The sequence below is a fragment of the Erythrolamprus reginae genome, chromosome Z (assembly GCF_031021105.1).
Source record: "Erythrolamprus reginae isolate rEryReg1 chromosome Z, rEryReg1.hap1, whole genome shotgun sequence".
NCBI classification, from domain to species: domain Eukaryota; kingdom Metazoa; phylum Chordata; class Lepidosauria; order Squamata; family Dipsadidae; genus Erythrolamprus; species Erythrolamprus reginae.
Window position 1 is genome coordinate 139,995,374 of NC_091963.1, and position 20,422 is coordinate 140,015,795.

A 20,422-nucleotide genomic window follows, 5' to 3' on the forward strand; every position below is an offset into this window, starting at 1 on the left:
CCAAAAAATGAAGCCACCTAAAATTAAGGAGAAATTTCCTAATAGTGAGAGCAATCAACCAATAGAATGGCTTGTCTTCAGAAATTGTAGGTGCTCCAACTCTGCAGCCTTTCAAAATGGACTGGACTACCCTTTGTCTGAATTGGTATAAATCAGGCCAGTTAAACTGGTGACCCATGGGGCGGATGCATCATGTACAGGCCACACCCACCCCAGGTCCACAAAGACAAAAAAAATGTCACAATATATCACAATATGTCACATGACTCAATTGAGTTTGACACCGATGGTATAAGTTGTCCTGCTTGAGCAGGGGGTTGGATTTTAGATGATTCCAATGTACCTTCAAGTTCTGTCATACTTTTTTATTCTATGTTAACATTCTGCTTTAGAATACATAGAAGAAATTTTCAGTCATTCAGGTCAAGGTTGTCCCAAAGATGCTTTTTCAAGATGATGGGGATTATAGGAAAGCTGCTTTCTGCGAATTAGATTTGTTTTTCAGATTTTTGAGGTTCTTGGTCACATTTGGGCATCTTGATGGGGACAGACACTAGTTCATTTTAAAAATGTAATTTATTGATGAAGTTCTTCCTACCTGAGCCATGGGAGCACAGTGGCTGGAATGCATTATTGAAGGCTGACTCTACCTGCTGCCGGGAGTTTGATCCTGACCAGCTCAAGGTTGACTCAGCCATTTCCAGGAATAGTAAAATGAGGACCCAGATTGTTGGAGGCAATATGCTGACTCTGTAAACTGCTTAAAGAGGGCTGCAAAGTAGTATGAGGTGATATACAAGTCTAATTGCTATTGATATGGTTAGCACTACCTAGTGGTGATGAAATTGCTTCCTATCATCCTAGTTTATTTTGTCTTTTACATTCCCCCCAAAAGCACTATAGTCTGTCTATAGGTATATAAGGCCCTTCTTGCAACCAAACATGGTGCTAGAATCCAGGGGTTTGTTTTATAGATTGTTGTGGTTGGCTTCAGGCCAACTCCTTTGGCTGCTGATTTTGACACAGAGCAGTAGGAGCCATCTGTTCATAGAAGACCCATCTGGCTGGAAGATGAATCAGACAGTGAACCAGAAGGAGAGGCAGGGAGGGAAATGAAGCAGGAAGAGAGAGAGAGGAATGGAGTCAGTCAGATCTCCAGCCAGAGTTTCATCTGACTCAGAAGGGGAGGAGTTAATGAACAATCCTATTCTGAATGTTTGGGTCAGGAGAATGCTGGGAAGACAAAAGCAGCTGCGCAAATGCAGAAACAGATTATAGGTCACAGGTGATAAGAATTAATGACACTGCTGCAACCTTGAAAAGGGGGAGGGTTGCAGAGGCCTGTGTGGGAGTCTATCATTCAGTTTTGAAGAAAGTTTGTTGAATTGTGGTTTCGTGTTTGCTGTGGATTTCTGGACATTATGACATTTAAGCTGTGAGGTATTTCTGGCTGTCATAAGCCTGAAAGACTTCTGCACTGATTGGAGTAATTAACTCTGCCTTATTGAACTCTTAAACTAACATTTGCCCTGAAACTCCGTGGTTTGCAGTTTTCTGAATATAAAGAACAACACTTGTTATATTTTTACAATCCTGCTTGTGTATGTTTAATTAATTACTTCATTCCTGGGTGTCCTGGGGCCAGGCAGAACACAGATTTCCTACTTCCTTTCCTAAACACCAGTTAAATATAAGAGATGTAGAAAACCTCATAGTTTTGAAGGGAATAGTTGCAAGTCTTCATCTAATATTGCCAACCCCAACCTGGAGCTGTTTTCTACCTTCTCGTGCAGATAGTCTTTCTCCCTTCCTTTTCTAGCCCCTTTTAATCTTGATCCCTGAAATTGGAAAGTGAGGCTGAGAGTGGAATGCTTCCTTCAAGGCCAAAAAAATATATAAACGTAAGAGACAAAAAATTGTGGTCCTATAATTTTCCCTCTAAGGACTTCAATCTGAGAATGGTCATTTTGGTTTTTCCAATGTTAGGACTGGTCAAGGGTATTTTTGGCTTTGCTCATGAACTTTCCTTTGTGGCCAAGAATCATGATGTGACATGGTATTTGAATAACAGTAACAGAGTTGGAAGGGACCTTGGAGGTCAACCCACTGCTCATGCAGGAGACCTATACTAGGGTTTTCTATGGCCATGGTGTGTGCCACAAGTGGCATGCAGAGACATATTGATGGACATGCAAGCTCAGGTCTGGCATGCATGCGCACACCAGTCAACTGATTTTTGGGCCTTCTAGGCCCACTGGGATTCAGGAAAGAGCCTCTTTTCAGCTTCCAAAAGGGGTGGAGAAAGCCCATTTTTGCTCTCCACAAGCTTCAGAGCCTTTCTAGAAAACTGAAGAGGGCAACAAGGGCTTTCCCCATCCCCATGCCTCTGGGGGCCCTCCAGAGGCTAGAAATGGCCTATTTCCCAACTTCTTCTTCTTGGAAGGCTCTGGAGCTTGGAGAGAGCAAAAAAAAACAACAACCCCAAAGCAAAACAACAGACCTTCTGGTTCAACAGAATTTGGCAATTGGGCCATTTTCTGCCTCCAGAGGGCATTGGGAGGGGTGTGAGGAAGGCTGTTTTTTCCCTCTCCAGGTATCTGGAAAGGCTCTGAAGCCTGAGGAGAGCAAAAAATGGGTGTGCCATCACATTTATTTATTTATTTATTAGATTTGTATGCCGCCCCTCTCCGTAAACTCGGGGCAGCTAACAACAATAATAAAACAACATATAACAAGTCTAATATTTAAAATAACTAAAAACCCTTATTAAAAACCAAACATACACACAAATATACCATGCATAAATTGTATGCCAGGAGGTGGGGGGGGTGTCGCATGTACATGTGCTGGGGGGTGCATGGAATTATAAGTGTGGGCACACAAACATGCAGCCCCTCCTTTTGGCACGTGAGCCAAAGAGGATTCTCCATTACTGTTCTATGGCAGTGATGGCTACCATTTGGCATGGGCGCCACAGGTGGCAAGCATAGCCATATTTGCCGGCATGTGAGCCGTTGCCCTCGCTCGTCTCCAGCATGCATGTGTGCATGGCCAACTGATTTTCAGCTCACACAGAGGCTCTGGGAGGGCATTTTCAGCCTCCGGAGGGCCTTTCAGGGAGATGGGGGAGCTTTTTGTCCTCTTCAGGCATTAAATTATGGGTGTGGGCACCCGCACATTGAAAAAAGGTTCACCATCACTGTTCTATGGTATTTCATACATCATACAGGTATTAGCATAATTTTAAAAACTTGAAAATGCAAAAAATAGACAGGAGTACAGATCACACAAAAATGTCCTGTAATATGAGCGTGTTGCTTAGAAACCCTTCTTATTGTTCAGCTTTGAGCATAACCTTTAGACTTACCCGGGGACCTCTTTAAAATTTTGTCTTCTTCGTCCCTTGAGAGAAAGAGACAAGTTGCACTTTTAATGATTCTCTACAGAATTCACATAACTTCTAGTTTTCTTTTGTGATTCTTTAAGTGTTGCCTGATTCCCAGATCCTGAAGCTATTGTCATGTTGAATTTTGTAGATCAATCTATATGTTGTTGAGAAGATGGTTCTGTCAGAGCAGCAGATCTTTTGTTAGTAGAAAGGAGTGGCTCTTCAACGTTGTAGCTAGTATGTATTATTAAAGCTTTGTTCGTCACAATAAATTGAGCTGTGACATCAAATTATCCATTGATATCAGATACTCCTTTATTTTCTGATAGCAGTTTACCCTCCAGAGAAAGTTCTATGCATGTAGTCGGAAATAACTATTGGATAACCATTTGTCTGAATTGGTGTAGGGTTTCCTGCTTAAGCAGGTGATTAAACTAGAAGACCTCCAAAGTCTCTTCCAACTCATTTCTTCTCTTCTCTTCTCTTCTCTTCTCTTCTCTTCTCTTCTACTTCTCCTTAAAAGTTGCATTTCCACAACTACCTAATAGATCCATGTTATTATTTAATTCTGAAATTTTCTTCTAGCATCTTTAAATCAACAATGGGAATTTTATCCTGAAGAAGAAAGGGGAGAAAATTGAACATAGTATAAGAAATATATAAGTTATCAATAATAGTAATAATAAAGGTTTGTTAGGAATAAAGATTAAGGACATTTCCAGAAACAACATTTCATGCAAAAATAAATAAATGAAGGAAAAATGGTTCCTGGTTTTGGATTAGATGTCTGATTTAAGAATAAACCAAGAGTCATTGGGATATCAGAATCATAGCAGAGAAAGATACTAATTTTAAAAAACCCAGCAGCAATACATATTGTGGCATAATGAGTATTATAGTTTCAAAAGGAAAAAAACCAGGTTACAGTAAAAATGTATGAATTTTTCTTAGTATGCATTGAGATAATTTCTTGTCCTAGTGAGTGAGGTTATTCAAGTACTTTTTTGCAACACTTTGTTATATTATTAACTGAAAGAGTCAGGGATTCAAAAAACACTTTTGCAAGTAAAATGTTCATTCTGCTTAGCATCCTTTTGCAAAGAGGAAAGAAAAGAAATGGGACTAAGAAAGAGGGAGATCATCTTACCACCATTATAATTTTGGAAAATCATTTCATTTACCACAATATTTCCTCTATGAAGGAGGTTCTGAATAGGAAAAATAATGGTTTAAATATTCAGGATGTTTTATTTTAAAATGTGGCTTAAGGAGTGTGGTTAAACTGGCCATTATTGGCAAGAGCTTTAGAATAAAAACCTTAGTATGAAATAGCTTTTCATGATGAAAACCAAAGATGCAAGATGCACTCTTTAAATGAAAATTGAATTAAAAATAAGTGCTGGGTTTTTTTATTTCCCAACTCTAATCCCTCCCCGTGAAATAATAGCCTTGTTCTATGAGGGTTTTACATAAATTTAAATCAGAAAGTGATAGAATTACAAATATAACGAGAACTCTAAATATAATGGGGGTGGGAGGAAATTGTCACAATTCTATCCTGTCTTCAACCTTTAACAAAATGTTTAAAAATTGAACTGCTTACTATGTACTTTTCTCCATTTTTGTCTTCCCCTCTTTTTCCAATGTTTCTGTTTGTTTTTGTTTTATTCTCCTTTTATTTCAGTAAATGTTTCCCATTTTATAAAGTATTGGAAGGTAAAATTATTGGAGGCATATGTGAATAATTGTGTCCTTACTTTATGTCAGCCCTTTGTCTTATGAATTCAGCCAATCAGTTTCTTATTTCCCATTCTTTTTCCCACCATTTCCTCACTTTTGCCTGCTCCATTTTTCTTTTGTATTCAGAAAATAAACACTGGAAGAAGAGGGGTTGAATCTGTAATGGTAGAGTCACCTTCTGCGCCATCTCACCCATCATCTATGGGAGTGAAGAACAGTTCTTATGTGACTGAGTTCATACTGACGGGTCTATCTCATGAACGTGGCATCCAACTCTTTCTCTTTGCTCTCTTCCTCATATTTTATCTCATTGTCTTGCCAAGCAATGTGCTGATCATTATTACCATCCGAGGAGATGCACACCTCAAATCTCCCATGTATTTTCTGCTAGCCAACCTGGCTTTTTTGGACATCTGGTATTCTTCCATCACTGCACCCAAGATGTTGGTTGACTTCTTCGCTGAGCGCAAAGTCATTTCTTTCAGGGGCTGCATTGCTCAACTTTTCTTCCTTCATTTTGTGGGGGCTGCAGAGATGTTTCTGCTCACTGTGATGGCTTACGATCGCTATGTTGCCATCTGCAAGCCTTTGTATTACTCAGTCCAGATGAGCCGAAGACTTTGCATCGTATTAGTGGTGGCTTCTTGGGTTGGAGGTTTTATCCATTCTCTCATCCAGGTTGTGCTAATTATCCGCCTCCCGTTCTGTGGGCCCAATGAACTGGACAATTATTTCTGCGACATCACGCAAGTGCTGAGAAGCACCTGTACTGATTCCTTCGTGGAGGAGATGGTCATGATTTTCAGCAGTGGCCTGATTTCTGTGGTTTGCTTTGTGGCACTCTTGGTTTCTTATGCTTTCTTGCTTATTGTGCTAAAGAAGAACATGGGTGAATCAGCTAGCAAAGCTCTCTCCACCTGCTATTCTCACATCACCATTGTCATTTTCATGTTTGGTCCTGCCATCTACATTTATGCCCGTCCTTTTGATGAATATGCACCTGATAAAGTGGTCTCTGTTTTTCATACCATCATATTTCCCCTTCTCAACCCCATCATTTATACCCTACGGAACAAGGAAATAATTAGCGCCATGAAAAAGATGGTTCTTCAATACCTCCTTTGCAGGAAATTCATAGGGTGATAGATTTATCCATTCTATGAATTTATCAATTGCATTCCTGTTTACCAAGCTGGAGGTAAATATTTAACATTCTATGTAAAATCATTCAACGAAGAAATAATCTCCTCCACAATAAATTATTATAGTAATATGAAATGGTCTTCTAAAATTATTTCATAGCGCAGGTAGTCCTTGATGGATGACCATAACCGAGCCCAAAATTTCCATTATTAAGCAAGACAATTGTTAAGTGAGTTTTGCCCCATTTTATGACCAATCTTGCCACAGTGGCAAGATGAACCCATGCAATTGTTAAGTTAGTAGCATACATTGTTCAAAAAATAAAGGGAACACTTAAACAATACAGTATAACTCCCAAATAAATCAAACTTCTGTCCACTTAGGAAGCAACATTGATTGACAATCACTTTCACATGCTGTTGTGCACATTAAACTTTGTACAGAACAAAGTATTCAATCAGAATATTTCATTCATTCAGATCTAGGATGTGTTCTTTGAGAGTTCCCTTTATTTTTTTTTGAGCAGTATAGTTGTTAAGCGTATCTGGCATAACTATTAATATTGCTTTTCACAAAGTTGCAAAAGTCATCACATGACCCTGGGACACTGCAACCATCATAAATGTCAATTAGTTGCCAAGCATCCAAATTTTGATCACATGGCCATGGAGGTGTAGTAATCGTGGTAAGTGTGATAAGTAGTCATAAGTCACTTTTTTCAGTGCTGTTGTAACTTTTAACAGTCACTAAATAAACGGCTGTAAGTTAAGGACTATGCACAGAACTCTTGAAACTTGATTTCTTCTGTGTCATGAAGCAAAATGCTGGATGAGTCTCATTTGTTTCAGTTATCTTCTCGTGGTGCATCTATGTGTGTTTTGTGTAAGAATAATTGGCTTTGAGTTACATAATGGGAAGAAAGAAGGAGGAATACTTAGAATGGAGCATTCAGCAGAATTCCAAGAGATAACTTCAAATTGTCTCTCATTGGAAGAATTTTCTGGGGATTTTTTCCCCTAACAATAGCAAAATCTAGTTCATTCTTTCTTTCTTTGGCAAAGATAATGCATACACAGCTTCCTTTTTAAAAAAAATAATGCAGAATGTGCTGAATTGTTTCTGATATGACCATGGCTTGGAAGCATTATGTCAGAGAAAGTCTTTGCTGTGGAGAATGACAATTGGCTGAACACGAACTAATAGTCTAAAGCAGCTTCTGGAATAACTAATGCAGTTCTTTGGTGCATTGGAATAAGTGTCACATCAAAGACTCAATGCTGCTATTTGATTTTATCTTCTTGTGGACAGTGATATAAATTGTTTAATTACATATGCACATACATACAATCATTATCTATTTGGCAGGATTACATCTCAGAAGAGCATGAATAGAGTAGAGTAGAGTAGAGTAGAGTAGGAGTAGAGTAGAGTAGAAGTAGAGTAGAGTAGGAGTAGAGTAGAGTAGAGTAGAGTAGAGTCGTTTATTGGCCAAGTGATTGGACACACAAGGAATTTGTCTTTGGTACATATGCTCTCAGTATACTTTTTTTTTTTAAAGATACATTTGTCAAGAATCATGAGGTACAACACTTAATGATTGACATAGGTTGCACATAAGCAATCAGGAAACAATCAATTTTAATATAAATCATAAGGATACAAGCAGCAAGTTACAGTTAAGCAGTCGTAAGTGGGAGGAGATGGGTAATAGGAATGAGGAGATGATTAATAGTAATAATAATATTAATAGTAATGCAGTCTTAGTGAATAGTTAGTAAATAGTAATGCAGCCTTAATGAATAATTTGGCAAATTATTGCTTTAGCAGAGTGATGGCATTTGAGAAAAAGCTGTTCTTGTGTCTAGTTGTCTTGATGTACAGTGCTCTATAACATCATTTTGAAGGTAGGAGTTGAAACAATTTATGTCCAGGATGTGAGGGTTATGTTAATATTTTCACAGCCCTCTTTTTGACTTGTGAAATATACAGATCCTCAATGGAAGGCAGGTTGGTCGTAATAGCTTTTTCTGCAGTTCCGGTTATCCTCTGAAAACTGTATCTGTCTTGTTGGGTTGCAGAAGTGAACCGAATAGATTAGAGCATATGCATAAGATAGCCATGAAGATGACACTGGGACCTGAGGACCAGTCCAATGACAGTAGTTGAAGGAACTTGAGATGTTCAAGCTCAAAAGAAGAGAGCAAGAGATGTATCATAGTATGTGGGAATAACCAGGAGTGAGAGTATCAGACTGGACAACCAACATTTGAAGATGCTCAATCAACAGAAGGGAAGATACCATGGGAAACATTTCAGAAGAAACTCTTCCTAGTTTCCTAAAGACACTAAAAGGAAAGGAGGGAGACTTGCAAAATTCTCTTAATATAACCTTACAATAAAGATAAGAGTTTTGTGATGGTTTGCTTGTGTCCTGCACAAATAGTTATGGACTCAGAGGACACAGAGACTGTGGAGGGACGAGACAGGTGTCTTATATTCCTGGCACCTGAGAGTGACAATGAAAGTGATGAGGTTTCAGGGTCAGAACAACCAGGGTCTTCTGCACTTCCTGGCATGAGTAAATCAGCATTTCCTGTCATGAGTGACTCAGGGGAAGAGGAGGAACCTCTTCTGGATGCAAAAGTTCAGAGGGCATCCAGAAGACAGGAATGGTTGGCTAAGAAAAGAGTAGTGCTGGGAGCTATTGGGCCATGCCCTCAGGGTATTTAAGAGTGAACAAAGCCACACCCCAGTGCAGAGAATAACAAGTTGTTCTGGCTTCTAGTTTCATGATCATTGTCTTGCATTTAAAAGAACATTTTTTGGCTTTAAGAACTCTGAACTTTGAAGATTAGTCCTGTGCATCTTTGCTTTTGATTATTTTCAGCTGGGTAATTATTATTTGTGCTTATCTCTTTTTTTGGAACACTTGCCAGCTGAAATATTGTATCTACCCTGCTCCTTTCGGCAAAGACATTTATAGACTTTTGCTTCCTCTGAAAGACTTTTGCTTTCTGCGAAAGACTTTTACTTGTAAATATACTCCTTGTACAAAGTAAATTCCTTTATTATTTAATCCTGATGGTCTGTATTTGATTCCTGGAGGGCTTAGTGCAGGCAGGGCCGCCGATAGACGGGTATTACTGGGACTGCTGTCCCGGGCCCGGGGAAAATTGGAAAATTGGGGGGCCCCGGGCCCCGGCGCCCCCCAAAAACTCCCCAACCCCGAAGAGAGCCTGAATAATGGGGGGGGCGGTGCTTCTGCTGCTGAGCCCAGTCTTCTCCCGGTGGCTTTCGACTATTGCAAGGCTGGCCTCGGCTCCCCTTCCCTAAACCCCCGCCAGCCCCCTCCTTCCCTTCCCGCCCTGCCCTCCTTCCCCGAGGCGTCCCTTGCCCAGCTCTTCCGGCGAGGGTGGGCCTCCGCCCGCGCAGAAAGCATCCTCCCTCACACCCAGCGCCGGCCATGGGGGCTTCTGCCGGCGCCTTCCGCAAGGCCCCCAGAGGAGCCGCGTTGGTCTCCAGACTTCTCCTGGTGAGTCCCCGCCGCAAGGATGCGGACGAGGGAGAAAGGGGAAACGGCGCCTTGCGGTAGAGGGGTAGTTGGTTTGTGGGGAGCGGGGGAGGGAATTATAAAAATCACAATTTCTTGCGTTGCTTTTTCTTTCTTTCTCTCTTTCTCTCTTGCTCTTTCATTCTTTTTTCTCTCTCTTGCTTTCTTTCTCCCTCTTTCTTTCTCTCCTTCCTTCCTTCCCTCCTTCCATTTCTTTCATTCCCCCTCTCTTTTTATTTCTCTTTCATTCTCTTTCTTTTTCTTTCTTTCTCTTTCTTGCTCTTTTTCTTTCTCTCTTTTACCTTCCCTTCCTCTATTTCTTCTTTTCTTTCTCCTTCCTACCTTCTTACCTCCCTCCCTTCCTTCAGTCCTTCCTCTCTTACTCTCCCCTTTCATAAGTTTCCTTCCTTCCTTCCTCTGTTCCTGTCCCTTCCCCCTCTTTCTTTCTTTCTTTCTTTCTTTCCTTCCCTCCATTTCTTGCTTTCCTTCTCCTTTCTCCCTTCTTTCCTCCCTCACTCCCTTCTTTCACTCCTTCCTCTCTTACTCTCCCCTTTCACACCTTTCCTTGCTTACTTTGCACCCTCCCTCTGTTCCTGTCCCTTCCCTCCCTCCTTCCTTCCTTCCCACCCTCCGTCCATTCATTCACCCATTCCTCTCTTGATCGCCCCTTTTACAATTCCTTCCTTCCTTCCTTCCGATGTGGGCCCGGGCCGGCAGAGTAGTTTGCTTTTGCACCCCGTCTCGAGCTCCCTTGGTGCCAACCCGGCCCTCCCCACTTCAGAGAGAGGGGGGAGAAAGAGAGAGAGAGAAAGAGAAAGAGAGAGATAAAAAGAGAAAGAGAGAGGGAGGGAGAGAAAGAGATAGAAAGAGACAAAGAGAGGGGGAGAGAAAGAGAGAGAGAAAGAGAGAAAGGGAGATAAAAGAGAAAAAAGAGAGAAAGAGAGATAAAAAGAGGAAGAGAAAGAGAGAGGGGGAGGGAGAGAAAGAGAAAGAGAAAGAAAGAGAGAAGGGGAGAGAGGGAGAGAAAGAGGTAGAGAAAGTGAAAGAGAGAGGGAGGGAGAGAAAGAGATAGAAAGAGAAAGAGAGAGGTTGGGAGAGAGAAAAAAGAGAGAAAGAGATATAAAGAGAAAGAGAGAGAAAGGGAGATAAAAAGAGAAAAAGAGAGAGAAAGGGAGAGAAAAAGAGAAAAAGAAAGAAAAGTAGAGAGAGAAAGAGAGACAAAAAGAGAAAGAGAGGGAGAGAAAGAGAGAGAGAGAGAGAGATAGAAAAGCAGGTGGGGGGGGGCACACCTATTTTGCCAGCCCTCGGATGGGCCATAGGGATCCGGTGTATGTGGAGGGAGAGGTCCCCAGCTTCTGTTCTGCAGAGGGGAAGCCAAAGCCCCCGCATGGGTTATGCAGAGTGCCAGTGTTTGGGGCAAGGTGGGGGGTGGGGGTCTTCCTTAACCCCCATTTCTTTGGTGGGGCTAAGAGGCCTGCCCAGCAGGGCTGATGTGTTGCAGAAGGTCTTGTTGAGGGAGACCAGTGGAGCCCCCCCCCCCGCTCCCATCCCCAGGGAAGGGGGTTGTGGCATCACTGCCACTGGCTTTGGAAAGAAGCCCCCGGCCTCTTCAGGGGGTGGAGGGAGGGGTCCATAGCACAGGGCTGGACAATGGCTGAAGACAGTTGACTGCAGCTTTCAGAATTCCTCAGCCAGGAATATGAAGAAGACAGTTTGAAAATTTAAAAGGGAAGGAAGGAAGGAAGGAAGGAAGGAAGGAAGGAAGGAGGGACGGAGGGAGGGAAGGAAGGAGGGAGGGAAAAGAAAAAGAAGAGAAAAAAGGAAAGAAAGAAAAAGAAGAAAGAAAGAAAGAAAGAGGAAGGAAGGAAGGGGAAAAAAACCAAAAGAGAAAAAAAAGAAAAAGGGAAGGAAGGAAGGAAGGAAGAAGGGAGGGGGGGCCCAGACACTTAGGCTGTATGGGGCCCCAAAATTCCTGATGGCGGCCCTGAGTGCAGGAAGATAACAAGTTCATACTCTTCTCTATGCTTCTTGTCTGGGCTACCTCAAAGAGCAAATCTGAACATGAAAGCTATGTTCAGATTTGTCAAGAGAAGCTATCATTTCCCCCCTCATACTACCCTTAATAAAAAACAGTTCAGGTTTAAAATATACATGTTTCCCTATTATCTTTTCTATATATCTATATATTTTTGCCCAATTATTTTTCTTTAACATAAGTCTATCACAAATGATAATATGTGGCTTACAATTATTACGATTATGATCATTATTACGATTTTGATCTATGATGCATATTTCTGGATCCATAGTACTTACAACCATATCATTGTCTATGGCTATAATAACATTTTATTTGATGCATTTAGTGTATAACAGAAGAACAGTCTACATATAAACAAGTAAGCAAACAAAAAACCAAATAAAAATAACTTTTTAATGGGCCAAAATTTTCTACTATCTTTAACTTAATTGTGTTAAAATATAAGTTGACTAAAACATTGCCATCATCTCTTCTGGGACTGATTGATCAAGCAATCAATCTATTCAGGTCTTTAATGAGAACTCCCAACTGCATTGCTGACATCCAAAGAAATCCATTCATTATTCTTTTCCACATATATTCATTTGCCTGTTTTATGATTAGAGTCAGAACAAATTCAAAAGCATTCACTGATGTCGCAAAGATCTCATTTTAACATGTGATTTGACAGTGGCAAATATGTGTAAACCCAGGACAAGTATGTGAGGTAAAATGAACAGATTTGGTAGAATAATCTTAATCTCCTTAATTTTTTTTTCAAAGAAAACATGCATATAGGTTGGAATCTGAACATAACTCTGCAACATTTATGATAAATCTGGCTTTAGAGATTTTTGCAAACTACATAGAAATGATATTGTAATTGTTTTCTCAATTATTGAATCCAAGTTATAGGAAATAATTTTATTGCAGTATTTTCTTTCCTTCAAAGACCAGGCAAAGGCATTTTCTCTCTCCAAAACATAGAATTCACAGGTAAATTGAAGCTAAATGTGATACACTTTGGAGCTATTATAACAATTATTTATTGATTTATTCCTCTATGAAGTTATTCCTTCTGTTTTCATGTCTCTTTCTCTCACTCTCTCTTCTTCCTCCCTTCTCCATACATGGAGAAAACTATGAGTATAATCCAGTTGACAAAAATATTTTCATTTAAAGGCTAGCATCTGTGTTTGTAAAAAAAGAAAATAAAATAAAAGCTCCTTATACATGTGCATGGCAACTTAACAAGTTAAATCATGAAACTAGGAAAGGTAAAATGAAGAATGGAGAATCAGGATAAGGCAAAAAAAAAAAGCATTATTTTAAAATACAGAAACAGGGTTTGGTCTTGAAAAAAAGTGAGTAAGTTTACAAGAAGATGCTGATAAACAAATAATTCCCTCAACACTGTCAAACTACAGTAAGTCTGCACTACTATTGCTACTAGTTTTTTCTCATCATTCCTATCACCCATTTCCTCCCAATTATGACTGTATGACTGTAACTTATTGCTTGTATCCTTAAGTTTTTATTAATATTGATTGTTTCTTCATTGCTTATTTAACCCCTATGACAATTAATTAAGTATTGTACCTCCTGATTCTTCACAAATGTATATTTTCTTTTATGTATACTGAGAGCATATGCACCAAAGACAAATTCCTTCTGTGTCCAATCACACTTAGCCAATAAAGAATTCTATTCCATTCTAATTTCAGCAAAAAGGAACATAACGTTGATAGACATATCACCTGTTTCTGAATAGTATTTGATATTAATGAAACTGTTTATCATAGTTTGTGATGTTCCTTCCTGTGATGGATCTAGAAAAAGCTAGGGAAGATGGGCAGAAATTGTGTATTAAATTTTTTTGCACAGAGATGAATAAATTTGAGAAGCAAGAGGTGAGGAAGCATGGTGGCTCTTTAAAATCTTCATCATTTTAGGAAACTGGCTATCTCTCTAAGATACCTAACTTTGATTGTTGCTTAAAACATTTATTAGAGCATTTATGAGGATTGGATGTAAAGGAAGACTTCACTTGCTAATGCTCACACACTGAATTCTCAGGTAGAATCAGGATTCAGGTTTTTAGCTCTAAGATGTAACTTTCCTTATCTGTGAGACTTTCCCACATTTTTGACCAGCTGGATCCTAAGGTGACCTGTTCACCCATTCTACACTTCATTCTGTAGTCTTACTAGAGTCAATATGTCTCTCTTCTCTCTTTTTCCTATTTTTTCTGCATCATCTCTCTTTTGTCTTCTCCCCCTTTTCTCACTTAATTCTCTGTGTCCTTTCTGTTTACCCCTAACTCTGAAAATCCTTCCCTTATGGCCAATAAACATAACAGGGAGAGAGATTTACTACAAAAAGAGGGAGAGTTGGATCTCTTTGAAGTTCACATATTTTCATTTATGTGCCTATTTATTTTTATTTACAGCCCGTGACAGTTATTTAAAAGAAAAAGAGCATTAAGGGAAGTGAGCATATTGGCTTCTATTGCACTGTATACATGTACGTCATATGTTTTGTTTCGTGTGTGCCAGAGACCCAAATGGGGCCAACAAATTTTCTTTTTATAAGTGCTTACTTTCCATTTCATAATAATATTTATTATTAGATTTTTTTTTAATCCAGCATTTTTGTGTTGGTGTTTTCTCTTTAACAATGCATATATCACCATCACTATTATTTTCATGTTTTGTTCTTTTGTGTGTGTGTTAATAAAAATCAATTTAAAAAAATTAAATTGTGAAATTATGGCTACATTATATACCAAAAGACTGATTAGGCACACTCCTATTGATATTCATAGCTTTGATCTGCTGATTATCTCTATTTTTTTCAATTAATTATTGTGAACAATAATATTGGAAGTGAACAGCCTTACTTAGGGGCTCTAGTTATTAGAAAGTTTTTTGAATTTCAAGAATTTAACCCAATCAGAGCTGGAGATTTATTACTTAAGTATTACATATTAACATGATTTTCCTCATACTTCAAATTATTCTACTAGTTTAAATATATGAATGTGAGTTTGATATTCATGCACCAATACTGAGATATATACATAATTTACATGTCTGACTCCAAATTCTTGGGATTGTAATCCCAAAATATTTGAAAAGACTCTTGTTGAGGAAAGTTTGTTTACTGAGGGGCAGAAATAGACAGCAGCTATGAGAATGAGAAATAAGAGAATAACAGAGTTGGAAGAGAGCTTGAAGGTCTTCTAGTCCACCCCCTACAAAGGCAGGAAACCCTATATCATTTCAGACAAATGGCTGTACAATATCTTCTTTAAAACCTCCAGTAATGAACATCTGGATCAATTGTTCCATTGATTAATTGTTCTAAATATCAGGAAATTTCTCCTTAATTTTAGGTTTTTTCTCTGCTTGATTAGTCCCCCTCCATTGCTTCTTTTCTTGGTGCTTCAGGTGCTTTGGAGAGTAGATTGACCCCTTCTTCTTTGTGGTAAGTCCTTCTATTCATTAAACTTACTAGACATACCCACCCAATTCCTGCAAACATGCTTCATATGTTTTAGCCACCACTCCCCTAATCATATTTATTGCTCTTCTCTGCACTCTTTCTAGAGTCTCAACATGTTATAATAATTTATAATAATAATTTATTAGATTTGTATGCCGCTTCTCTCCGTAGACTCTATTATTAATAATGATATTATTTTTTTGTTTGGAAGCAAATCATTTCTGAAGAAAGAATCCTGCTGTCTCATATAATTAATCTATTCTCTGCCATCAATACTCAACCTCCAACTGCTAATAAGATGGATTTCCAGGAAAAGAACGGCACAAGAATCAATGAATTCCTGTTGGCAGCCATTTCTCCCACATGGCAATCCCAAGTTGCTCTCTTTGTGGTCTTTCTCCTAGTCTATGCAGCCACCATCATAGGAAACACCCTCATAATGTTAACAGTGGGGTTTGCTCCCCAATTACGCACCCCCATGTACTTCCTACTGGGGAACCTGTCTTTCCTGGATCTTTGCTACTCTACTGTCACAGCTCCCAAAATGCTGATGGATTTTTTGGTTGAGAAGAGAAGCATCTCCTTTGATGCCTGCATGACTCAACTCTTTTTTCTCCACTTTGTAGGTGCCGCAGAGATGTTTCTCCTCACTGTCATGGCCTATGACAGGTATGTGGCCATTTGCAAGCCTTTGCATTATCCCAGTATCATGAATAGGCAGCTCTGTAGTTGGTTTGTAGCAGCCTCCTGGATGGGTGGTTTAATCCATTCTACAGTACAGACTATCCTCACCATGAGGTTACCCTTCTGTGGACCCAACTGGGTGGACAATTTCTTCTGTGATGTGCCACCAGTCATTAAACTGGCTTGCACCAACACATATGTCATTGAGATCCTCATGGTCTCCAATAGTGGCCTTATCTCCACTAGCTGTTTTATCATCTTGTTGACTTCCTACACCACCATCCTGGTGAAGATACGTTCCCCTGACGGGCGCCGCAAAGCTCTTAGCGTCTGTGCTTCCCACCTAACTGTAGTGACCTTGTTCTTTGGACCTTGTATCTTCATCTATGCTCGTCCTTTCTCCACTTTCTCAGTGGACAAACTGGTCTCCCTTCTTTACAATATTATCACTCCTATGTTGAATCCCTTGATCTACACTTTGAGAAACAAAGATGTGAAGATGGCCATGAGCAAACTGAGAAGCAAGGAAATAATGATTGACAGTGATAAGAAATAGATGGGATATTTTCCCCCTTTCTCTTATTTTATACTTTATTAATTAGATTTGTATGCTGCCCCTCTCTGAGGGGGATAGTTGGGTTTCTTTCTGTGTAAGTTTCCGAGATTTCTGGGGACGTTTTGACGAGGTCCCACTCCTCATCTTCAGGCTGGTGGTTTAGTCCTTGTGCCAAGGCAAATACATGTTATAACTTACACGGAAAGAAACCTGAATATGCCAAGACCTTCATACCTGGACCCGTGAAAAAATCTACAAATATATATAAATATATATATTTGTTTTCGTAGATTTTCATGGGTATATGTATGTAGATTGTTCTGAGTTCGGGTTCTGCCCCGTGTAATATTTTGAGTGTCTATATATGTCACATGTTTTTTTTGCTGAATTTGAAAATTAAGGGAGACTAGGATAGATCTATTTCGGCCTTATTTTGGCCTCATCAGCTAGCCATACCCACTGGGACTTGAACCTGCAACCTTTGCCTTGTAAGGCAGAGAATTATCCTCTAGGCTACAGTATCCAATCCCTTCAGCTCTGCACCAGGGAAGGGTTACATATTTTTGTGTCGAATCACCCTGGTGTATTGAAGGAACATCATATATATCCGTAGATAGATAGATAGATATATTCGTAGGTCCAGGTATGAAGGTCATGTGAGATATATATATCACATGTTTTTGCTGAATTTTTAAAATTAAGGGAGACTAGGATACTGCTATTTCGGCCCAACCCAATCCAATATATATATGAAAGTCTTGGCATTTTGGGTTTCTTCCCATGTAGGATTCAGATATTTCTGGTGATGTATCTGAATCCTACATGGGAAGAAAACCGAATATGCCAAGACCTTCATACCTGCACCCGTGAAAATCTACAAAAACAAATATGTATGTATGTATGTATGTATGTATGTATGTATATGTATATGTATATGTATATGTATATGTATACGTATATGTATACGTATACGCACACACTTACACACACACCTGTGTTTCCCTGAAAATAAGACAGTTTTATATTATTTTTTGCTTCAAAAAACACATTAGCACTTATTTTCCAGTTATGTCTTATTATGTCTAATGTTTTATTAGTATGGTACTAAGTGCATCAGTCCAGCTGATGATCTTAAGTAGGGCTTATTTTTGAGATAGGACTCCTGAAAAAATCATGCTAGAGCTTATTTTCCATTTGTATCATATTTTCGGGGGAAACACAGCAGGAATATGTTTTAACTTACCTCGCCGCCGCTTTGCTTCCTCCCACACATTGCCGAAAACCAAGCTTCTGTGCCAGCACAGAAGCAAAAAATAGAGCCAGTTAGGGGGCATGGCCAGTTTGCAATTGCTGCAGGTTCAACAAGCAGGGGGAAATTCCTGCTGTCAGGTCTATAGAACCGATCCAACCTGGATGCAACCCACCTCTAAAACATGGTATAGGAAAATTGGTAGAAATTCAAAAATTTTCATCTAAGTTGCAACCCACTTCATAACTACATACTTTTATTGTTTAGCTTTTGATTCTGGTCAAATATTTGGTTTTTTATATATATATATAGATAGATCTATCCTAGTCTCCCTTAATTTTCAAATTCAGCAAAAAAGCATGTGATATATATCACATGCATATATATATGCATGTATTTGTGAAGGATGCAGTGTCCTGGGGGTCAGGTGATCACCTTTTCTGAGCTTCTAACAAGCAACGTTAATGGGAAAGTCAGAATCACTTAGCAAGCATGTAACTTCACTTAGCAACTGTGGGAAGAAAGATTGTAAAATGGACAGAAACTCATTGTCTTGCTTTGCAAGATAAATGTTGGGCTCAGTTGCTGACATAAACAGATGATTACTTGTCGTTGATTATAATACAGTGGTATGTCTACTTAAGAACGCCTTTACTTAAGAACCTTTCTAGATAAGAACCAGAAAAATTTTCCATCATTGTTGATCTCACCTGATTCCTAAGAGGTCAGTAAGGGACATGCATAAGTGCACCAGAGTGCCTTCCATCCCCTGTCCTAATGTTTCCCTTTTACTAGTATCATGTGTATAAATATTGTTAGATCTTTGTATACCACCAATACTTATTTGACAAAACAAATAAATAAAATAAATAAAAATAAAATAAATAGATCAAGGGGGCGGCTCCATTGGCCTCAGAGGAATACGGGGAGGAGCAGTCCGTAGCAGCCCTGATGTCCTCAGGGTTGGGATGGCTTGTTAGCAGGGAGGAAAAGTGGCAAGATGACCAAGAGAGGGCAAGCAGTGAACATGAGGAATGACAGAGCTCAGGTGATGAGCAAGGACCACTCCTTCTGATCCCTGAGAGCACAGAAAGGGGAGACAAGGCAGGAACAGTGCAGGCTGAGCCAACAACTTGGAAGGAGAGTATCCTGCACCTTTTTGCAAGACACATCTGGACACTGAGATTTAAAGAGACATTTTAGAAGAGTCATTTGTTGGGAATAAATGCTAAATTGGTAGAGTTTGGTGTGCCGGTACAGATGTTTAGAGTTTGTGGGATTTCTTGTTTCTTCCTTAGTTGTGGACTCCTGACTTCATGGACTCATTATCTTGTTCCTGACTGTATGGACTCATTGTTTGTTCCTTGTTTCATGGATTCATTTCCTTGGTCCTCTGTTTTGCTGGACTGGGTGCAGACAGGGGCTGCTGTGTGAGGCGTGTGATGGTGGTGAAAGGCAGATGCTCTCAGCCTAAATTCGTTCAGCTTAGACTGAGCTCTTACCTGTAGTGTGATTAAAGCTAAAGTTTATACTTGGAGTCATTTACTGCACATATTTGGCATAGCCGATCTGAGAGGAGAAGGTGAAATAGTGTAACCAACCCTACTTGACTTCTTAGTAGTTTTCAGTGCCAATGGAGTGGCGTCCGGGTTTGGAAGTTGGGAGGGCTCTGTGTTGCCCTGGTTCTCTTCCTCCCTCGGTAATCACTTTCAGTAAGCATTGATAGGAAATTAGAGATCTGGCTCTAATCCACAAAAATAGCATAAATAAATCAACAATTCAGTAGCCCCAGAAAGAGAAAAAAAAGTAATCTACAACAGGGGCCCCAAACGTTTTGGACCTCAGGGACCAATAAAACCATATCTTTAAATCTCATGGACCACTAATATGATCTGTCTAATGACTGCCTGGGTGGGTGTGGCTAAGTGGTCAGGTGACTGGCTGGGTGTTGCCAACTTGATGTCACTCACATTGAGGGGTGCCTCACCAGCCTATCCTTGGCCCTCCCCTCCAAGCCACTCCTCACCTGTCTGCCTGGGCTCCTTGGGGCTCCAATAGGAAGCAGTTGTTGGAGAATAAGTTAGCAAAACAGCTGGCTCAGTTCAAATCAGATCTGACCAAGAAGGAGCCTCAGCAGAAGCACCTCACTGGGATTACAAGCATAGGCTTTCCAAGCAAATGGGATGGCCTGTGGGAGTGCAAGGTTATGTATCAGCACCTGGAGGCTCAGCAAGTTGAGATGGTCAGCCTCTTCCAGACCAAGATTCAGTTCCACTGGAACAAGGTCCTCAGGCTCTTTGCCACCATGATGCTTTCCTCCAGCCTTTGCCCAAAACCCCATAGCAGGAGGCTGAAACAGACCCCAAGTTAGAATTTCTGCACCCCTGTGACCCGTGCAAAAAGACCCTGAAGAGGAAGACTCTCTGCAACAACACAAAAATTCATTGCACATATCCAGCCTAGGAGCTAAAGTTTGAGGACCCCTCATTTAATGCAATATAAAAAATGCTAATATTTTTTCTGCAGACCACCAAATTTTCTTGCAGACCACTGGTGGTCCACAGATCACCAGTTGGTGACTGCTGATC

The 20,422-nt window shown here is 39.9% G+C and overlaps 2 protein-coding genes across 2 annotated transcripts; both read left to right on the forward strand.

The window, feature by feature from the left end:
- The first annotated feature begins 5,329 nt into the window (after nt 1–5,329).
- On the forward strand, nt 5,330–6,271 carry LOC139154177 (olfactory receptor 4M1-like). Its single transcript, XM_070728609.1, has one exon. It carries the CDS (start codon nt 5,330–5,332, stop codon nt 6,269–6,271), a length of 942 nt encoding a protein of 313 aa, XP_070584710.1.
- Nucleotides 6,272–15,643: 9,372 nt separating this feature from the next.
- On the forward strand, nt 15,644–16,585 carry LOC139154713 (olfactory receptor 4Q2-like). Its single transcript, XM_070729626.1, has one exon. It carries the CDS (start codon nt 15,644–15,646, stop codon nt 16,583–16,585), a length of 942 nt encoding a protein of 313 aa, XP_070585727.1.
- Nucleotides 16,586–20,422: the final 3,837 nt, after the last annotated feature.

What these genes read in the sequence shown, in the direction of transcription:
- LOC139154713 (XM_070729626.1), top strand. Translation starts at nt 15,644, where the DNA reads ATGGATTTCCAGGAAAAGAACGGCACAAGAATCAATGAATTCCTGTTG.
- LOC139154177 (XM_070728609.1), top strand. Translation starts at nt 5,330, where the DNA reads ATGGGAGTGAAGAACAGTTCTTATGTGACTGAGTTCATACTGACGGGT.